At 39.4% G+C, this 22,791-nt stretch overlaps 1 protein-coding gene and 1 pseudogene across 1 annotated transcript; one reads left to right on the forward strand and one right to left on the reverse strand.

The window, feature by feature from the left end:
• Positions 1 to 3,192: 3,192 nt before the first annotated feature.
• LOC115787706 (uncharacterized) lies at positions 3,193 to 11,696 on the reverse strand (annotated as a pseudogene).
• Positions 11,697 to 19,544: 7,848 nt separating this feature from the next.
• On the forward strand, positions 19,545 to 22,098 carry LOC115787707 (uncharacterized). The gene is made up of 7 exons (XM_030740485.1): positions 19,545 to 19,809; positions 19,931 to 20,240; positions 20,577 to 20,635; positions 20,844 to 20,977; positions 21,162 to 21,289; positions 21,564 to 21,683; positions 22,087 to 22,098. Exons 1-7 carry the CDS (start codon positions 19,802 to 19,804, stop codon positions 22,096 to 22,098), a joined length of 771 nt encoding a protein of 256 aa, XP_030596345.1. The 5' UTR covers positions 19,545 to 19,801.
• Positions 22,099 to 22,791: the final 693 nt, after the last annotated feature.

Genomic DNA, 22,791 nt, shown 5'->3' on the forward strand with positions numbered 1-22,791 from the left:
GAAAAAAGTCGTGCGAAAGTAAAAAAAGAAAAGAAAGCTTCAGAATGTTAAATTTAAGGAAATATTGAGAGAAGGGTTTGTTTAATGCACAAAGCATTACTCTTCATTTCAGGCACGTTCAGCCTCCGTTTAAGGCTTCAGCCTTCATCTCAAGCGTTTTAATAGAGGTATTACACAGTTGTACTTTTTGCCTCTTTAATTTGTTGAAATCATAGGCAATGTGTTTAGCCTAAGGTATTTTGTATTATATAATTTTATATTATTATATATTGTTATATTGCATGATATAGCCTATAAATTATGCCTGCCCCAAAGAATAAAGAAATATCTGTTTAACTTCAAGTGTTTCTTTTCCTCATTTGCAGCCGCTTACTAACAATCATGAATTAGGATGCGGGCCTAATGTGTGAAGGAAGTATTATGAAATAGATTACTTTAACATATTTCGCTTTTAAAATGGAGTTGAGTAAAATGTATATTTTTTAGGCTATAAAGATTGGCCAGTTTTTCAAAAGACTACTTTAACCCTTAGACACAGCGTTATAAATTTGCTGTTGCCAGAATGGCAATGATCAAGTCGTGGTGCATTACTCAAGGCCCTGTGTTATGTCATATTATAGTGTAGTACGGTAGTTAACTTTTCAATGACTATTACAGCGTTCCACTGGTGGAACGGTGTGCATTGTGGACAGTGCAAGTAGCTGAGCCTTTATCAATGCTGTGTGGAGATGAATCGTATTGTTTTGCACCAGCAATTGTAAAATAGCTTGGTATAATTCCATGTACAATGCAGGAATATTCTAATTATATTTCTTAAGGGAGTGTTGAGGAACGATACAACACTGCATAGCTCGAGCACTCAAATGCCGAGATGTATGTTTTATTGCATTAATCAAGCCAACGTTGCCCCCTACTGGGCATAACAGGACAAAGCTGGAAAGCTACCTCTACAATATCAAAATAGGTTAAGCCCGACACAGGCTACAGAAGGCCTAATTAAAATTAAAAAAAAAAAAAAAAAAAATTTTTCCCGGGATTCCCAGGAAATGGCTAGTCTTTTCCCAGGATTTGATTCATGTCATTTTCGGGAAAAATATTAAACCCTAAACCGCACCAGCATATGGTCTCACAAGGGGTCTGAGGATCTCATCTTGGTACCTAATGGCAGTCATGCTACCTCTGGTGAGCACATGGCGGGCTGTGCGGCCCTCCAAAGAAATGCCACCCCATACCATTACTGACCCACTGCCAAACCGGTCATGCTGAAGGATGTTGCAGGCAGCAGATCGCTCTCCACGGCGTCTCCAGACTCTGTCACGTCTGTCACATGTGCTCAGTGTGAACCTGCTTTCATCTGTGAAGAGCACAGGGTGCCAGTGGAGAATTTGCCAATCCTGGTGTTTTCTGGCAAATGCCAAGCGTCCTGCACAGTGTTGGGCTGTGAGCACAACCCCCATCTGTGGACGTCGGGCCCTCATACCATCCTCATGGAGTCGGTTTCTAACCGTTTGTGCAGACACATGCACATTTGTGGCCTGCTGGAGGTCATTTTGCAGAGCTCTGGTAGTGCTCCTCCTGTTCCTCCTTGCACAAAGGCGGAGGTAGCAGTCCTGCTGCTGGGTTGTTGCCCTACTACGGCCTCCTCCATGTCTCCTGGTGTACTGGCCTGTCTCCTGGTAGCGCCTCCAGCCTCTGGACACTACGCTGACAGACACAGCAAACCTTCTTGCCACAGCTCGAATTGATGTGCCATCCTGGATGAGCTTCATGTCTGCTGAAAGGATCACCAGTTCCCCAGACTGGATGGCGTATACACAAACCATATCAAATCCAACAGACAATCCCCTTGCACATCCACTGTGCCACTTTAGCACATTGCATTCAGTTGTAAATAAACTGTTTATTGCCAGTTATACTCCCTCTGCTCACTGTAAATCCCAGATTGTTATTTATTGTTATTAATATTTCTTATTTCTATCTTGTATTATTTATTATTTCAGCACTTAGAGGATGGCTACAACAAAATTTCATTGTATTGTGCAAGAACAATAATGATATCTTATTTTAAAAATGTCAAGACTTTTGGGAAACAAAACAAAAATTGAACTCTTTGGAAGGTTTGTGTGTCCTGTTACATCTGGTTTAAAACTAACACAGTATTTCATAAAAAGAATGTCATACCAACAGTAAAACATGTTGGTGGTAGTGTGATGGTCTGGGGCTGCTTTGCTGCTTCAGGACCTGGATGACTTGCCATTGCCCTAATTGATGGGACCATGAATTCTTCTCTCTACCAGAAAATCCAGGAGCCTGTCTGGCCATCAGTTCATTCCCTGAAGCTCAAATGCACTTGTACAAAGGGACAATGATCTGAAAACTCCAGCAAGTCCACCCCTGAATAGGTAAAAAAATAAATAGATAAATAAAGTTCCTAGTCCTGGCCTAGTCAAAGTCCAGATTTAAATCCAATTGAGATGTTTCGGAATGACCTTAAACTGGCCATTCATTCCAGTTTGGCAGAATTAAGATAATTCTGCAAACAATAGTTGGACAAAATAACTTCAGGGAAAGATGAAAAACTAATTCCCAGTTATCACAAACACTTGACAGCAGTTTTTGCCAAGAGTGACACAAGTTATTAGATTTAAGGGCAATTATTTTTTCACACAGGGTCAGGTAGGTTTAGATATTTTTTCTCTTAATAAATGAAATCATCATTTAAAAAAATACATTTTGTATTTACTCAGATTATATTTGTCTAATATTAAAATCTGTTTGATTTATCAATTTTGCAACAAAAAGTAAATAATTCAGGAAGAGGGCAAATAATTTTTCACAGCATTGTACATAGTGCAGGTGCAGAAAGTTTAATCCAATTTAGATAGTAATGGCTACATGGGGAAGCTTGGGTGGAGAGGAGGTCACTGATCAAAATAGCATTCATCATAGAGAATTCTTTTTATTGCTCTTTTAAAATGGCACTGCAAATGTGGCAACCTGTTGCAACATCTCCTACCTCTTTTCTTTATTTCTGTTTATTTTGGACCATTTTTTTTTTGCGTGTTTTTTTTCCCCCATTGCTGATATCAGCCCATAAAAGGGATATGCCTTTTGCTATTCTGGAAGTGCTTTAATCTACACTTGGCAGATCCATTCAGCAACAGCTCCATTGTTTGTACTTTAGAGCAGCTGTTAGCACTGTGCAGCCCACAAGAGTAATTCCTGAGGATGTTTCTGAGAGAAGCAAGAGAGCTGGCTCTGCTCCTTGGACTCCACTGAGAAGGTGAGTGAGAAGAAGAAGTTGGCCAAATTCACATCCATTTTGGTGAATGCTTTGCACCCTCTGCATGATACAGTGAGTTTTATGCATAATTTATGGTAAATTTCTGGAAATCTATATACAAATATGTCTGATAGGTTCAGATCATTTTAATAACTCAGAGAACAAACACACAACTCTTTTGAACTTGCGCAAGGAGGAGAGATCCGTTCCTTGAACTCAGCTCGCGGCTGAGCGGAAGTTATTTGTCCCAAGGAACTGCTTCCTGCGCAGCGCTTTTATTCGGATTTTCACAATAAGATCACGTGGGTTACACCAAACGCAGTTTACAGCATGTAATAAACAACATTCTTGGCTTTTTCCTTACCATATATGGTCGTAAGCATACTGTGACATGTGCGCATGTAACATGGCGTATACGAAACACGTATCCTATATGTGTTCTCTGCAGTCTTGAAACAGCCTGCAAGTAACTACAACTTCCTTTGTAAGAAATACCACCACGTGTTCCCATTTCAAACATAAAAACAACAGTATCATATGTACATAGAACAACTTATAGAAAATATACAAACAGAAGATATGATAAGTTATAATAAACAGAATGGAATTTATACCATAACTCCAACAATGTCCATTTGCATGCAGATTTCATATGGATATCACACAGAGAAGACTTTTCATCCACAGCAAATGTGTTCCCATGCAGTCCTCCTAGGGCTGAACATGGATGACCTTTGCATTAGTTGAATGCTGATTGGTTCACAAGTGGGCTGGAATAGTGAAGCAAGCAACAGCGGAGTTCATCAGGAATGGAAGAAATGCAAATAAATAAATAAAATCAAAGATTTAAAAGAAATATACTATGAACAGTACAGACAGTGGCTGCAACTTGTTATTTTTAACACTCAGTTTCCCTTTAGCTCTTTGCATGTTATAACTTTGTTCCCCTCCAGGGCTGGCTGTTGGACCAACAACAGCATAAGCAAGATTAATCAATAGACCAGCTATACCACATATCATGTATATTGCCTCCATTGACAACAGATGCTCTCTAAAGGTTCACAGGCAGTCAAATCACAAGATGTTTCTTTCTGTACATAATCCATTAATAATATTCTCTCACTTGCACACATGCAGAGAGGAAAGAAAAGACGGATCAGCTTCAAATTTCATTAGATATTTTTAAAAATACCCTGCTGAAGTACCAGAGAGCTGTCAAAGTTTCAAAGACCCAGTTTGTATCAAATCTTGTATTAAATAAAAGCCATAGACCCCAGCCTCTTTTTAGTGTTCTTAACTCTTTTCTTAATCCCTGTTATGCTTGCGTTTTACCCTCATCTGCTCTTTGTGGAGAACTTATATTTTTTAAAGAGAAGGTGTGTTTTACTAGGTCATCTTCCTCTAGTGTCTTAGTTCATCCTGTTTCTCCTGTATGCCCTGTTGTATATCCAGCTGTCTTTGAGAACTTTGAACAAGTTTCTCTTTCCAGTTTAACTGATAAAGTTTCTTATATACGACCTTCCCACTGTCCATTTGACATCATTCCACCTCGTCTCTTTAAGGAGGTTTTTAATACTCTTGGGCCATGCATTGTGAATTTAATCAATTCCTCCTTGTGGTTGGGCTGTGTCCCAATTGCTTTTAAACATGCTGTTATAAAGCCCCTTCTCAAAAAGAGCACCTTGGACCCAGCTGTGCTCTCTAATTTTAGGCCAATTTATAAACTTCCTTTTTTGTCTAAGGTTTTAGAGAAGGTTGTGTATATTCAGTTACAATCATATCTTGATTTAAATGGTATCTCAGAGAAATTTCAGTCTGGCTTTAAGCTAGGGCATAGTGCAGAAACAGCCCTTTTAAGAGTTTTTAATGACCTGCTTTTAACTCTTGATGCTAGTAATTCTGTTGTCCTTGTGCTGCTGGACCTGACTGCAGCTTTTGACACTGTAGATCATAGTATTCTTCTGTCATGCCTTGAATCATGTGTGGGCATTAAAGGGACAGCCCTTAAATCGTTCAAGTCATATCTGCTAGAAGTTTCACTGTGCATCTGGGACAGTACTCATCATCACTGTCTCCTCTTAAGTGTGGGGTTCCCCAGGGTTCTTTATTGGGCCCCCTTCTCTTTTCCTTGTATGTGCTTCCCCTGGGCTCCATTTTTGAGTAGTATAATATCTCCTTCCATTCCTTTGCAGATGGCATATAGATTTATTTACCTCTACAATCTAAAAGTCATACATCTGTGAATACACTAGTGGACTATCTTAGAGACATTCAGTTATGGATAGAGACAAATTTTCTCAAACTAAATAAAAGTAAAACAGAAATTATCTCTTTTGGACAACCCCACCTTTTAGATGTTTTTATTGCCATCCTGTTGCAAGAAACCTTGGCGTTATCTTGGATAGTACTTTAAAATTTGATAAGCAGATTAGCTCTGTAGTTAAGTTGAGTTTTATTCATTTAAGGTTTCTTAGTAAAATAAAGGCCTACCTCCCACCTCAGGACTTTAAGAGAGTAATTCATGCTTTTATTACATCTCATCTTGACTACTGTAATTCTCTTTATGTTGGGTGTGATCAGCTGTTACTTCACTGCTTGCAAACATTCCAAAATGCAGCAGCACGGCTGTAAACAGGCAATAAAAGGCACGATCATATTATCCCTATATTGGCCTCCTTACATTGGCTCCCAGTCTATTTTAGGATCCAATTTAAAATTTTACTACTTATTTTTAAGAGTCTTAATGGTTTGGCACCTGGCTACTTAACAGATATTTTGAGACCCTATATTCCTTCTAGGGGCCTGAGATCTACAGACCATCGGTTATTACGGTAAGTACTGTAGACCTAGATCCAAGTTGAAAAGCAGAGGTGATAGAGCCTTTGCAGTGGTGGCACCTAAGCTTTGGAATAGCTTATCTTCTCATATGAGAGAAGCTCATTTGCTTAATCATTTTAAAGTACTTCTTAAGACATATATATGTTCACTTGCATTTGAGACTAGTTGAATGGAGAATTCTGGTTTTACTATGGTATCATAGTTTTTATATCTGTGATTTTTATTGAGGGTTTTACCAGTTAATATTTGATTTTTGATTGTATTTATTGTTGTTTTAATGACTATTGTATGTTTTGATGATCTGTACAGCACTTTGGTCAACAGAAATTGTTTTTAATGTGCTATAGAAATCAAGTTTGCCTTACCTTTGCCTTTTTTTAACCTTATTTTCACAGCTCGTAAGCCAGTAGCTAAACCCCACAATTCCCAGGTATCAGGGTTCCATTGAGAGGAAGGAGAGAAGGATGTAGAAGTCCATTCAACTATATTTCCTATGCAATTTGAATTGGGTTGTCTGAATGTCTCTGGTTTACTTGCTTTCTGGAAGTTCCAGGAGACAGAAATCCACTGGTACTAACTTTGTACTATATACATACCTTTGAGTGAAGGACTGGATGAGCCACTCTAAATCATAAGTTTTGAATGGGAACAGGACAAGGTGAGTGGTGGTGTCCAAATTTATAGAACAGTGCGGTTGTGTTTTGTTTTGGTTCCAACATTTCTTTCAAAACCTTTGATACGGCCACAGTTCATTATAAATAATACAGACAACAAACTATACATATTTATAATATATATCATTGTATGATATACTGTATATGGAGTGAAGTTAACAACATAATGAAAATCTGTCAGTCATCCATAAAATGAACCACAGCACAAGTCCTGCAGCGGTCAGGGCTGGATCGTGTAAAATCAACATTGGGTGGGAAGATCTGAAACACCTTGTCCACTGTTTGATTGTAGAAACTGTACTCTTTGGGGCTCATGCCCTTTGGTCGTGGGAGCTCCATCTAGGGTCTCTTTCCTTCCTCCTCTGGGGTGTGCGCGCATTTATCTTCAGGATGTGTGGCCACAGGTCTTCTAAGCTCCTGGTGGGCTGTGGACAGCCCGGGTTTCCTGGGTCTTTCCCTATTTAACTCTAGATCCTAGGGGGCATCGTTGCAGCTTATCACCCTCATTATTGACTATGTTTTCTGACAGGGACACGCACATGCATGTATTACAACGTAACACAGCAAGATTGTGTGTGTGTATATATATATATATATATATATATATATATATATATATGGACTAATGGTAAATGGACTAGCTCTTATATAGCGCTTTTCTACTCAGTCTGAGCACTCAAAGCGCTTATACAACACGTTTTACATTTACCCATGCACACCCATTCATACAAGCACTTCCAATATTAACTAAGCTAAGTGCTTTAATTATCTAACATTCACACACATTCACACTCTGACGGTTGCATCGGAGAGCAACTTGGGGTTAAGTATCTTACCCAAGGATACATTGGCATGTAGCCTGGAGTAGCCAGGAATCAAACCGCTGACCTTCCAATTAGTAGGTGACCTGCTCTACCTACTGAGCTACAGCCACCCCAATGCATTCTGTCATGTACTGTTGTGCAGAGGTGGGAAGTAACGAAGTACAAATACTTCGTTACTGTACTTAAGTAGATTTTTTAGGTATCTGTACTTTACTTGAGTATTTATTTTTCTGAGTACTTTTTACTTTTACTCCCTACATTTTTACACAAGTATCGGTACTTTCTACTTCTTACATTTTCAAACAGACTCGTTACTTTTTAACACGTCAGGGAGAAGTTTGCGTTTCCGGTCAGTGCGCCGTCAAACATCAAATGATCTGAGCCTAAACGGAGGAATATTAACATATAAAAGACAATCATACTGGCGTATCCTCCATCACCGGGGCTTATCGGGTACAAAGGGATTAAATACACAAACCCATGTAATTAATGTCTCATTTATAGCGCTATAATCAGGGGTCACAGCGGGCCGGACCGAATCCGTAAATTATGCTCGCGGCACATAAACAGCTTAGCTAGCGCTACTGAAGAGGAGCGAGCATGAAGGGAGTAACGTGTGGCAGGTAAATGCAACATTTTTAAATGCTCAACAAATATCAGCAAACACACAAAGTGTGTGCAGTTTGTCACACAGTGTGTCTGCTAGCTAAAAGAAGAGCTGCTGCATGTCAGGGAGAGCAAAGAGAGAGAAGTTCACTCAGAGATGGAGAAAGAGGACAGGAGAGGACGAAGAGAGGCTAGAATTAAAGGTAAGGACTGGAAAATAAACAGAAGTATGCTGACTTTGTGTTATTCAAAGATTGTATGAAAATACTGCAGTTTAGTACGTAATAAACAGGTTATCTTGTTGTACTGTATTTACAGTAAAGCTCTGTGTTGGTGCACTTTGTGTTCATGGTCAGAGTTACAGGTTACATCAGTGTAGCAGAGATGAGTTTGAATCAAAGCTGCTGATGCTGAGATTCATTCACTGAATCCAACATTTCTACAGCCTGTATGCTGTAAGTGTAGGGGATGGAGATCAGCTCAGATAGCTGTGAAATACTGGGTTACATCTTTGTGAATTCAGTTCATCCACACAGAGCAGTAAACCTCAGAGCAGCAGCAGGTCAGCTGATCACAGCCTGCACACCAACATCATTTACTGCAGCTCACAATAGAAAGTTGTGATTCTTCTCCCCATGCAGAGCCACTACAGCTGATCTTAGGGTTCCTCCACCTTCTGAATCCCACTGTAACCCCTGAGTATCCTCATGTTTGTGTTTAGGTGGAGGCACAGTCACCCTCTACTATGGAGGACACAGAGAATAGAGCTGTGTTTAAATTCCTTTTCACAGTTTGTGATTCAAGCTGAGTACATTCATTAGAATTAAAATTTAGATTGGAATAACATTTGTGTTCTCATGTATTATTTTATATTATTACAATAATATATAATAAGGTTCAGTTAGCTTTACACAAAAATAGCAGGTAGAAACGTCCTCCAAAGAGCTACTTTTACTTTCTTACTTTGAGTAAATTTCAGAGCCTGTACTTTTTTACTTTTACTTAAGTAAAGAACTTGAACCAGTACTTCGACTTTTACCAAAGTATTTTTTAACACAAGTACTTGTACTTCTACTTAAGTACAGAATGTCAGTACTTTTGCCACCTCTGCTGTTGTGGCAGGCAAGGCGTAGGACACCTAAGCAGGACAACCAAGGCAAAAGCTTCACTTAGGATTAAAGCTTTATTTAATGGAGTACAACAAGGATGGGCTGGACAGGAGCCAGCAGCACAGACTTCAACTCCAAAACTAGACTTGACTACTTGGCATGGACATAAAACATGAGGCACACAGCAAGAACAGAGGACATCAAACGACCTGACAAGGAACTAACAAGAACATAGACAATATACACACACTTGGTAATGAGGGGAGTGACAACAGGTGGGATCACAGCTGAATATAATTTCAGAAACAAGACAAGGGGAAGCAAAACTAAACACTAAGTACAGGGGAGAAAAGACTGTCACAACAAAACAGTAACTAACTAAACATGGTATACATAGATTGACACAGAGGAAACCTAAACACAGAGGAAATCTTTTTTTTTTTTTTTAAAGCTTATCATGTCTGGCAGTTTTCACAATCGGAATGGTGATCCGAATGCAATGACAGGCAATAAGGAAAGGGATATAGAAGAGGGGGAAAAAAAGCAAACAAAAAAAAAACAGAACAAAAAAAACAGTTCCTAATTGGTGGTGTGACTCTTTTCTGTGTCACAGCGATAGTGCATGATCACTGATAGTGATAGGGTGGATCTGAGTTTCTGTGATATCCATCATCATGGAGATGCTAACTAAAAAGTAGTCTAAGCGGGAGTGAGAATGATGTACTGGTGAGAAAAAGGCAATCCCTTAGAGTGGGGTGATGTGAACGCCAAGCATCGCAAAGACCAAAATCCTTCATGTACTGTTTAAGAACGTCTGCAGACTGCCAGATCTTTTGACTCACTGCTGTACTGAGCCTGTCGATATCTGGATTAAGTACCAGGTTGAAGTCTCCTCCTATTATAAGTGTGGAGTCAGAGTGATCCGAGAGTGAGGTGAAGAAGGTGTGAAAGAAGGAGGGGTCATCAACATTTGGTCCATATATACTAGCAATACATAAATCTGTATTCTGAATAGATAAATTAACTATTATAAATCTACCTTCTGGATCTATTTTGGTAAATGGTAAATGGACTAGTTCTTATATAGCGCTTTTCTACTCAGTATGAGCACTCAAAGCGCTTATACAACCTGTTTGTTGTTAATGTTAAAGTTAATCTTCCTGTTAATCAATATAGCTACACCTCTTTGTTTGGAGTTGTAGCAGGCTGAGAACATGTGAGGGAACTGTGGAGAGGAGAGAGTGTGTGCAGATGTTTTAGACAGACGTGTCTCCTGAAGAAACACAACATCAGCCTGTAAATCATTTAAAAACAGAAATCTAAACACACAGGGAAACACCAGGAAGTCAAACTAAACGCAAGACAAGAGACAAGGGACAAAAACATGAGAACAAAACAGACATAGAAATGATGACAGAACAGGAGGACATGGGAAATAACACAGATAAGTATAACAGAAAACCATGATAACCTAAAATCCTAATTTATGACAGAAAACAGAACTCAAAGAAACATAAGGTGCCTTGGGCCAACGGCCCAGGATCACGACACATTTGGATCATGATTCTGACTGTGAAAACTGCCAGACATGATAGCCTTAGTTTAAAAAAAAAAAAAAAAAGAAAGAAAGAAAGTGTATCTGCTGACATACAAAAGCATATTTAACATTTTTACAACATAACACTGTCTCCTAGAGATTGTGGTTACTAAAGTGTCGACTTCAATTCCTATATGTAATAAGTGAATAGTCTAAGTGTTGAAATTCTAATGTTTTACAGTATGTAGGATTGATGGTAAGAACATTACATTTGTATTATTTGAAAGCACAATTAATGTAAAATCATTTACAGCACTGCAAATATTAAATGAATCTATTGTGTATTCTAAAAAAGTAAAGGTTTCCCTAAGTGTTTCAGTATTCAGTTTTATGTTACTAGTATCTGTGACAATCAGATGCTGTCCTTGAAGTAACTCATTATGATATGAGGAAAAAACCTTGCTGTTTCAGATCGGTTGTCTGGAAAAGTTAGGAGTGTGTGCATGTTACAGTTTTTCCAGATTTTTTTTTCCTCAGATTTGTACTTGTTTGTGTATTTTGTATTAGATTTTCCCACTTACCCTTCACCAATTGAAGGTATCCTCTGACATGTGATTGATAAAAAAAAAAAAGGCTCAGGAGAGGCTTTCATAAGCTAACTGATGGATCATACTACATTAAATTGCATAAATTTCATTTGTCACACACATAAAAACTTGCATTTTGATAGAAATAATGCTGGTATACAGTTAAAATCTATGACGTTCCAGAAAAAACTCCAATGGCAATGACACAGAGTAAGAAAAAGAAAAATATGAGTTTCATCTTCAAGGAAAGCAACTTCACACCTTGATGTTCTTGGGATTTAGTTTTGTCTGTGAATACATTACAAAACACTGTATATGTGAATATACATCAACAATATGTATGCAGCAAACAGGGCTAAACAGTCAAATAGACTAAAACCTCAGTGCCATCCATCCATCCTCTTACCCTGTTCAGGGTTGTGGGGGGCTGAAGCCTATCCCATCTATCATAGGGTGAGAGGCAGGGTACACCCTGTACAGGTTGCCAGCCTGTACCAGGGCTAACACAAAGAGACAGACAACTATTCACACTCCTATTCTTACTTATGGGCAATTTAGAGTGACCAATTAATCTAATCCCAGTAACCGCATGCCTTTAGACTGTGGGAGACAGCCGCAGTACCCAGAGGAAATCCATTCAGACACAGGGAGAACATGCAAACTCCACACAGAGAGGCCAAGGTGGAATCGAACCCAGGACTATATGTCACTGTAGCTGTGAGGTAGTCGTGCTAACCACCACACCACCGTGCTGTCCCCACCCCTCCAAAAAAAAAAAAAAAAACCCTCAGTGTTTATATTAAAATCAGTCCACTGTCTACCGTGAATCATTTTCTTTTATTGTGCTGTAAAAGAGTGGTAGCAGCATGTAATTTTGCTCTGATTCTCTTCCTTATTCCTGTGAGTAGGCTGTTCTTCCCTTCCATGTGTGGCTCTTTGAATCCCGCTTCATGTGCTTTGTGTGGACCTGCCAACTGGTTGCTATGCAATAGTCCCCTTATCTTAATATTTTCCAACTCTGCATTATTGTAAACCAATAAATAACCTTTAGTACACATGTGCCTCAGGCCCTCTGCTTCTCCTGCTCCCCATCAATGAGTCCTGCCCAGTACCACCCGTTTACTCTGATAACAGTCCTCCTGACAGCCACTCATCTCCCCTGACTCAAATTTCATATTTTATTGTCATATGCACAGTAAAAAAAAAAAAAAGAAAAGAGAAAAACATGTTTCTCTGTACAATGAAATTGTGTCTTTGCTGTCTATAACAGATGCCAGGCAAAGATCCTCATATAAAAAAGATGAATAGAATAAATGATAATTTAGAAAACACACAAAATAATAAAATAGTATTTGAGTTACAATAATAAATATATACATGTATATGTAACTATGCAACCATACAAATAAGAATCAGAGATGCAATAGGCTATGTACATATTTGTGTAATGTATGCTACATTGGTTGTATAATGCATTAAACAGCAGTGTGTGCAATTGCACATGTGCAAATTATAAAATGTAGATAGTCAAATATAGTTGCAAGCTGAGATACACCAAGGTTGTAAACTCCTATCAGGTGTTTAGGAGTCTAATGGCTGTAGAGAAGAAAGACTTCTTCAGTCTAGAGGTCATGGATTACATCCGACCTGAGGATAGAAGTGTGAACAGTTCATATTGGGGGTGGGCAGAGTCTTTGTGGATGGACGCAGCTGTACTTTGGACTAATGGAATTCTAGATGCTCTGCAGAGAGGGCAGTGGAGTCCCAATGATCTTTTCAGCAGTCTTAACCACTCTTTGCAGGTGGTTTTGGTTTGTAGCATTAGCATTGCCGTACCACACAGTGCAGCTGGTCAAGATGCTCTCAACCATGCAACTATAGAAGTTGCTGAGGATCCTGGTCAGTATACCAAACTTCCTCAGCCTCCTCACCAAGTATAACCACTGTTGAGCCCTCTTAACCAGCTTTGCGGTGTTAAATGTCCAAGTGAGGTCCTCACTGATGTAGCCACACAGGTATTTAAAGCAGCTCATCCTCTCCACTTCAAGCTCCTGAATGAGCAGTGGTCGGTGGGGTCTCCTCTCCTTCCTCATGTCCACTATCATCTCCTTTGTCTTGTCAGTGTTTAGGGTGAGGTTGTTGTCCTCACACCATGACAACAGACTGGCGACCTCCCTCCTGTAGGCAACTTCATCCCCACTAGTGATACATCCCATCTCTGCAGTACCATCTGCAAACTTTAGGATAGTGTTATCCTTGTGGTAAGTGGCACAGACATGGGTGAACAGACTGCATACTGAATTGCCACCTCAGTAGGCAGTCGAGTTCTCCAGAGTCCTGCTAATGACTTGGGTTAGAGACACATCTAAAACCTGCAGGACACCAGCCCTCGAGGCCTAGAGTTGAATCTGTTCAAACAAAGCAGTCCTGGAGCGGGCTCAGTTTAATTTGTTTGGTAACAGGGTTTATTTCTTTCAGTCTTTGTCTATAGGTCGGGTACAGGAACAGAGAGCTGTGGTCTGAGTGTCTGAAGTGGGGGTGGGGTAGATCCTTGTATGCACCACGTATGTTACTGTATACATGATCCAGGGTGTTCTTATCATGCGTGGGAATGTTTAGCAGGATTTGCCATCTGTGAAGAACTAATGACATCGTAAAGTTCACTGAGTGCTGCCAAGGAATTTGCTTAAGGGGGGACAAAAACACAGCAGTGAACTCCCTTGGTAGATAATAGGGACGGCATTTCAGCAGTGAAAACTCCCCATCTGGAGAACAATGCTGAGGTGGTGCTATATAGGTGGCTCTATAGCACCACCTGTAATGTGGTGCTATATAGGTGGCTCTATAGCACCACCTGTAAATGTATCTAAACAATAGTGGGGGTTGTTCCCTTGGGGGTGGTCTTTGAACCACTATTGTTCGTGTGCATCAGCATGAGTCAAGGTGTGAAAAAAGGTGAGGGTCATTACTAGCAGGGGTTTTGGGTGAAACCACAATGAGACCTTGCTCCACTCTTTCATGTGACCTATTGAGGTCACTTGAAGTAAGGTATGAGTGGGGGTTGATGCACCTGGGGAGAGATCTCTGTTGGACATAGATGACTTCCTTTACTCCTCTTTCAAGTCATATGCCTTCTCAGTCCAAAGTATGAATATTGGCATCCTCAAAAGCTCTTGCGTCGTTCCAAGATCTCCTTTGGAAATGGATCGTTATGCTGAAGCCTGTTCCACTCAGCTGCTTGAAGTGAAATTTGGCCAAGATCAGTCTGGGTCTGTGTCCTGCAGGTCACTTTCCTCCCAGTCTTCACAATGTCGTCCAGAAATTTCAGGTGGGTCTGAATAAATTCCTTCACTGTTGTTTCTGGGTCTTCTGCCTTCTCTGGCATTCCAGAAAACACAACGCTGTCTCTCATGTGCAGGCCTGGAGCTCAATAACTTTTTCTTTATTTTTTTTTTTATTTTCTTCCGAGAGCGGTAGTGTTGTTTTTGGCAACCATTTTAAATTTAGTTTTAGTCTTAGTCTTTTGGACGTAAATGCATCTTAGTTTTAGTCATTTCTGAATGTGATATTTTTAGTCCAGTTTTAGTCGACAAAAACGCAAAAAGTTTTAGTCAAGTTTTAGTCAGCTTTAGTGGGGAAAAAAATAAAAAAGCATTAGTCTTTACAAATTAATTTGAATAATTAGTGGTAACAGTGGAATCAATTACTCCAAAAACATTCTCACTTTGGCAATTGGGGCTTTATTCTCAAATATGTTAAAGTGCAGTAAACATACATATGCCCAAAATATTAGCAATGGATGAGGAACACATGCTTAACTTGACCTTGTCTGCCAGGGCAATTAAGTTGCATATTATATATAAAAAAAGACACCACACAACACCAGGCTATTTTTAACTGTCGCTTAAGATTTGTTTTTCCCGACATGTTTTAATCCACAGTTACCACCGTCTCCCTGGACAGTGCATTCAGTTTTCCTTTCAAATGTGTTATATTGAAAGTAAGTCCATAGATCTTTTCTTGGTTTGCGTCCACCAAGCACATGGAATGATCATGCAATGTGCAGCGTCTGCCATGGTCCATCAGTGATTAAAGCACGTGTGTCAGACTCAAGGACCGCAGGGAACATCCGGCTCGCCATATAATTTTATATGACTTTATATGATTTAATATAGTTATTAATAGATCACGGGTAAATAGCACTCCACCACTTGTACTACAAATCCTACAATGCACTGCAACAGCTGCCGCGAAGGCCACGACCTGTGCGCTAACCCGTTTTCAATGCTGCCAATAACACATTGATCAGTGATCAGCGGATAAAAACAGCGGTCATCACTTTTTAGAGTGATATTTAAGCTGCCTGACCCCCATAAATTGCCAAATGAAAAGTGGAAAACAGGGATTTTCCAAACAGGTGGGAAGCAGAGGACCTGATCGCTGACATCGGAGGTAAATCGTCTGTCTCTTTTTCCCGCCTGCGATGTGCGGGGAAAAGAGCGGATTGTGGGACGACGCGGGAGAAGATGCAGAGGGAGACCTGCACAGGTGAGCTAACAGTGCATCAATGCATCACACAGCAGGAAACTGCACAGCAAAGTCCTGAAGACAGAACACGCCATGCGCATCGTAACGCAGACAGTGAACTTTATGAGGCAAAGCTTTAAATCACCGGCAGTTCCGGAGGATATAGCTTCTGAGTTTGGTGACGTGCCTTATACACAGGTGCAATGAGCTACCTGAGGAAATCTGTCAACTACATGAAAAGTAAAGGAAAAGTCTCAGCAGGGCTCCGGGATGAATGATGGCTCTGTGAGAACCATCCATATGTCCGTGGAGCTTCAGGGACGTGACCGCATGATTATGCGCATCTCCACTGCTGTGTTTGCAGCTGCGCGTTTTGCTGAGAAACTGCGCACACTGCCCATGTTACGCAACGTTTTTCTGACAGTGAAGTGCAGAAATTCAGTTTTTACCTGAAAATTTTGCAAATTTTCATCATTTTTTTTGAAGAAAATTTTTATTTTATCTTTTGTGTAATGTGTTGAGGAAAATGTTGCTGTATTCCGGCCATTCAAATTCATATTGCTGAATAAAATTATTTTTAATCCTGTTACACCCACGACACAGACTGTCTTCAATTTTGGCCTGTCTTGTGATTGAGTTTGACACCCCTGGATTATAGTAATGGAGGTGGTGGGTGTGACCAAAAATAGATGGGATACAGCAGCATTACTGATAGCTTTTTGCTGACAGATTACAGGCACAACAGGCACAATAGGCAGACATATACATGCATTTTGGCTGACTGATGGAACATCCATTAACTTTCTCGTCTATTTTCGTCTCATCAACGAAAACTCACAGACGTCTCATCAGGTTTTATTCACCAAAGAGCCATGTTTATCTCGTCATCTTCTCGTTATCAGCATAAAAAAGAGGGTCATAAACAAAATAATTTCATCATCGTTAACGAAAACAACACTGTTCATCAGTGTCCTCCATTGCGCTGCAGTTAGTGGAAATATACCTAGTATAAATGTGATTACTTTTAAGGTTGTCTATAAATAAGCTGGCAGAAAAAAATGATAACTAGGATGTTTGGCAGTCAGTGGCATGCCACCAGTGGTGGGTGATATAAAAGGAAATCTGAACCTGCTGGATAAGGCTTATTTTAATATCCATGTAGATGCTAAAAATAGCAGCCTCAATACTGCATTTAATCTATTATTAATTAATATTATTAATTTATTATTATTGCATTCCACAGGGTTCTGTGCTAGGACCAATTCTATTTACATTACACATGCTTACTTTAGGGAGTATTATTAGAAAGTATAGCATACATTTTCATTGCTATTCAGATGATACCCAGCTTTATCTATCCATGAAGCCAGGTGACACACCCTTAGTTAAACTGATGTCGTAGCCTAACTGGCCACGTACCCTAGTAGTTCATTTTATATGGCAGGCTAGACCCTCTGTCACAGCTAACAGCCGCAGGCAAAAGGAGGACCCAAATGCAAACCAGGACAAGACAGCTGGACGTAACTGCAAAGTTTATTTACAATGACAGAAAATCAAGTCAAAATGTTAGGTGGGGAAAATCCCAGGGGAGGTCCAGATAGGGCATTCATTTGCAGGGACCAAGCGTGGAGGGTGCACACCAGCGGAGAGAAGGCGCCTCTTTGTGCGCCGGTCTTGTGAAATCCGTGGAAGGGAAATATAGTTGCTGTGGAAGCCTTGAGGTTGTCCAGGAGGGAAGACAGGCAAAAGGTAGGTTTGGCCATCAAATGAGAAACAGGTGTGACTGCCCTGACCACCAGACCCGCCCTCGAGGGGCGGAGGGACTCCATGCTGCCTGCCTCCTGGAGGAAAAGGAAAAGAGGGAGAGGACCACAGCAACAACAATACCACATCCTGACACCCTCCCATTTTTACTGACACCTCATTCAGCCAATCATGTAACGGGACGCACCAAATCACTTGACAGAGCTACATGTCACCCTCTGGTTATTATTGGCTCTGTGAAACCCATTTCTTGACATGATTGGCCGAATAAGGTGTCAATCAAAATGGGAGGGTCTAGCCTAACATATAAAATCCACTTCACTTCATACATCCCACAGACCGGACTGGGCCAGTTAATAGGCTACGAAATTGATTTTCCAGAGCAAATAATAACCAGAGAATATTATGTAGTTTTTTCAGGTGATTTTGATGCTGCCAGTTAACAGATGACCTCTAATTTCTTACTCCTAAATTCAGATAAAACTTAAGTTATTGTATTCGGCTCTACAAACCTCAGAAAAATGGTGTCTAACCAGATACTCTAGATGTCACTACACAGTAAAATCCTGAGTGTCAAATAAGCAGTGTCAGAACATGTAAACTCTATAAGAGTCAGTTCAACACCAGTGGGTGTAAAATGCCTCCTTATGTTCTGCAGTGTTGGTGTAAATATTCAGAGTTAAAACAGGTTTTTTAAAAATAACTCTTTACAGTGTAACTTGTCAAGTGTTAAAGGAAATGCACTCGGTTAGAGTTACTAAAACACTATAATGCAGTGTTAATGAAAATTCTCCAAACTGAGTGTAAAAAAGTACTCTGAAAAGCTCCGCCCCCTTGCACTTTGTGCCAGACCGAAGAGAATTTTATCGGCGCCATTTTCAACTTCTCCGCCTTGCTGGAAAAGTCTCGGTAAGTTTCCTCAATTTTTCATTTTTTTCCTGAATTTTCACTGTCGTTACACTCAAAGCAGCATATTAAAATAACATGGTTCTTCAGACAGAAAAAAATATGCTTTTCACGTGACAGATGTTTGAGGAGTTGTTAGCTAGCTTAAACCTTCAAAATGTTATCCTATATTTAGCATTAAATAAAGATGGCATTTTAGACATAAAATTGCATTAACGGGTCACTACGCTTCCAAACGTTGATAGGAACCTATAAAATATACTTCAGGGCTGATTTTGGGAATTGACTTCAGACACCTGCCTCGAGCTCCCCCGGGTTATGTTTTCAATTTGCCTCGGGGGAAACTCCTTCTGCGGGAGCTGCGGTTCCTCTGAAACAGCATGAAATGTATCGTCGGTGTTAATTAAATCTCAGCTATTTCTACTTTTTAATGGTATTCTATTAAAGTTATGCTTGTTACTATCAACGAACATGAAATCGTCCTCAGATGAATATCAAATGATCAACTACGTTTGTGGTTTGTTTAAAGTAATTCTTGAGTCAAAACAGTGTTTTAGTCGTTGATCGCCAGGCGCTGAGACGCCCTTGCACTGGGCTGAGAAAATCGGTTTACTTTCAGAATTCTGCTGTCACAGCATTTAGCAGACAGGAGCACACCCCGCGGACTCCACACCGGCTAGATCGCTGCTATTATTGCTGCTTGCTTCATACACACCTAAAGAGGCGGAGCCCTTACTGAGACGTGAGCTCAGGTGGAGCAAAAGGAGACGTTTTTCTAGCATCCAAAAGAAGCCCCCCCCCCCGAACCACCCACTATTAAACGTTTACTGGGAAGCAGCTGGAAGTCCGCCATCAACCACCTGATCAGCAAGTGAAGAAAAGACAACTTTGTAGCTGCTTCATCCACCCTGTTTGTTTCACACAGGGAAAAACTGCTGTACGGAAGTTAAAATATGCAGATGAACTGTAATTCTTATCCAATTACTTCAGTAATCAATGGAATTATCGATAGAATACTTAATTACTAAAGTTGCAGCCCTAATTTAATTTGCTCCTTTAGGACAGCACCACCACAACATGTGAGAGAGATGTATGCTCAAGGCATGATTGAAAAGTTCCCAAACCTGCGTGATCCTTATTCCAAAAATGGATATGTAAGTATTAAATCCAATATCCAAGTTGTTTTAAATTCTTTATCTTTTGACCCAAATGCTGCCTTTCTAATAAAATAGCCTGTTAACCTATTTTAAAGGAAGATTTCTATTATGGTTAAAGTGGCTACTTAGCATGGAGGCTTAAAACCATCCAGAGGAAGAGCACCTTATCAGAGGGGAGAAGATCATCATGTCAGCTGACTGGGTGTGGACCAACAGCCAGAGGAGATGCTTCATTTAACCCTGAGGTGACCCTAAGAGAAGAGCCATATAAGGAAGCTAATTCCTTCATGAAATACTCTTCTGATGAGGCCGCCATCAGGAACAAAATGAAGATGATGTTTGATTACCGTTGCAAGATGGTCCTGGACGAAAACAGATCATCCAGCGTCTTGACTGAATTTCCTCGCTTCAGAGATGTCAGAGGCTTGGTAATTCAGCATTTTACACAAATAGCCTGTTGATGTACAATTGTGTGTTCATAAGTGAATTGACTTGTTCTCTAAAATGAAAACCTTCTAAAATAGCTATACATCTCATTTTGGGCAAACTCCACACTTTACTTTTGATGCTTTACCTAAGTAGGTTTGGTCAAAAAAATTAAATCAAAGAAGTTAGTTTCTGATCATGAGTTGATCACACAATCCAGTAAGATCTTTGTTTTTTAAATTAATAACCTCTTTAAACAAACCTGCCCCTGAAATAAAGGCCTGGAGATGAATTGGCTTTGTGTTATATTGCAATAAGCTCTTTTTCCATATGTTTAGATTGAGCAAGACTTCATTCTGGAATTTGGAGAAGATGTAGCTACCAGGTTTTTGGAGAGGTTAGTGCCAACATTTTTTTTTTCCCCCATAAACTGCAAACATTCGTTTTATATTGGAATACATTTGTTTTTATTTTACATAATTTTTCAACATGGTAGTGTATGGTTTGCAGTGATTATTTTCAATGTGTTTTTTATTATTTTTGATGAGTGTTGTACTTCTTGTCTTATTTTCTGTGCTCAATTAATAGAATGCCTTTTACTTTAGGTGGCCGACTGTTTTCAAGCATAAAGTGATCCAGCAGAGCAAGACTCTCCCTACCTCAACCGACCTTGAAGAAGTGATCTACTGTGCTGAAGGAGCTTCAAGTGAGGAGGAACTGGATGAGACCCTTACCTCTGGTAGTTTTATTCTGTAGGACTTAAACCTTTCTCTTTAAAGTATTAATAGTAGCTGGAGGAATTGTAAAGAATTTTTTATTTAATTGAATTTTCTATCGGATTTCTTTATGTTTCGGCTTTAAAGGAATAGCCTTCTAATTTTTTTTCTTTATTTTCATGTTCTGTGTTATTTCTGTTCTCACAGGCTGGGACAGTGATCTTGCTTCTATCATTCTCCTGTTCCACCTGATTCCTCCTTCCTGTCAGGGCCACAAAAGACGTGGGAAGGTTTCTCCATCCCAGGATGAGGAGCACCATGTGGTCTTCCAGAAGGTTTGTAATGTATGTTAATTTTTGCAACAACTATTACCTGTTCCCTTTCTCCTCTTTTGCTATGATTCTTTTCATATATGAAATGGATTCTGTTTTAAAATTATATGGAACCAATTTCATTCCTTTTATTGCTATGTATTCTTCTATTTGGGGGCAGAGAGTGTTAGTTAGGTGTTGATTTGAACTTTGACAGGGAAAGCTTCTGGCAGTTTTTGACAGAAATTTTAAATCCCACTTATTTTTCCTTTTTTTACTTCATATTTTTCATACTTAGAGTGGAACAAGTGTCCAGGAACATGCTGATGCCATGAACTCCACTACGCAGCCCTACCCACTTGCTGTTGGGACAAAGAGGAGCACCATTCATGAGTTCTTCATTGTTCTGGACAAGCAGGTCGTACCATGCAAGTCAGCCAGCTCACTTGGAGCTTTTGATGAAATTTTTCACTTCGTATTTGGAACTGTTTATAATCAAATGCTCCACAACATGTACGTCTTGGAACTTGGAGAGTTAAAGGAAGGTGCTGAAATTGCTTCAGAACTTTGTAGTGAACACTCTCTCTCTCCATGTCAAACACAAAATTACTTTCAACTGGGGCTACAGAATTTCATCGGCAACAACATATTCCTAATTGGTCACTGGTAATCTAAAGATCTAATTTGAAAAGCTTTTGTGTAAAATTTTATGTGACCTTAAGAAAATGGGTGCTTTTAACTTTGTCACTGACCAATTGATATTTGTCGTTTGTTAAAAATGGCACTAATGTCAAGTTCTTCAAAAAATATGTATTTCTTAGATAAATGGATAAAGATGTTCCAGTAAATTCACATTGTCTTAGAAAAGTTTTTTCTTTCTAATCAAACTGAAAATGCAGAGAAGCCTTTAAGTGCATTTTATTTTTGTACTGAACTTAATAAATTAATAAGACAAGGAAGATGGGTTCTTTTTGTGCTACAAATATCTTTGGCTGTATGTCGTAAGAAATATTAACAATAGGTTTATAAAAACAGTATATAATTGTGTAAATTTTTTTGACACTGACTGAATTGGTTACACATTAACACTGTTTAGAGTTAAATTTAATTAACAGTTAAATAGATCTTACACTTGTTAAGAAAAAATTGTAGGAGTTGATTTAGAATAACACTTAAAGTAGCAGTGTCATATTTAAATAACACTGTGAGTGTTATTTATGTCATAGAGTAAAAGTATATTAACAATGTGAGTGCTGATTAAATTTTACTCTATAGCTAAATTTAACTCTAATCAGAGTAAAATCAACTCTGAAAATGTAACACTGAGCTCAGTGTAATTTTAACACTGTACAGGGCGGGACCATATGTTCACTGGCTCAGTGTTAAAATTGACTCTTTTAGTGTTGCATTAACACTGCCCATTTTACTGTGTACCTTGGCCTCCTATGAGGAATCTTGGAGTCATTTTTGACCAGGATATGTCCTTTAATGCACATATTAAACAAATATGTAGAACTGCTGTCTTC

The sequence above is a fragment of the Archocentrus centrarchus genome, chromosome 11 (assembly GCF_007364275.1).
Source record: "Archocentrus centrarchus isolate MPI-CPG fArcCen1 chromosome 11, fArcCen1, whole genome shotgun sequence".
Lineage (NCBI taxonomy): Eukaryota > Metazoa > Chordata > Actinopteri > Cichliformes > Cichlidae > Archocentrus > Archocentrus centrarchus.

Bases quoted from the DNA above. Each gene is read 5' to 3' on its own strand.
- LOC115787707 (XM_030740485.1), top strand. The intron at 20,636-20,843 runs GTTAGTGCCAAC...CTTTTACTTTAG, and splicing joins GCTACCAGGTTTTTGGAGAG to GTGGCCGACTGTTTTCAAGC. The intron at 20,978-21,161 runs GTAGTTTTATTC...CTGTTCTCACAG, and splicing joins GGATGAGACCCTTACCTCTG to GCTGGGACAGTGATCTTGCT.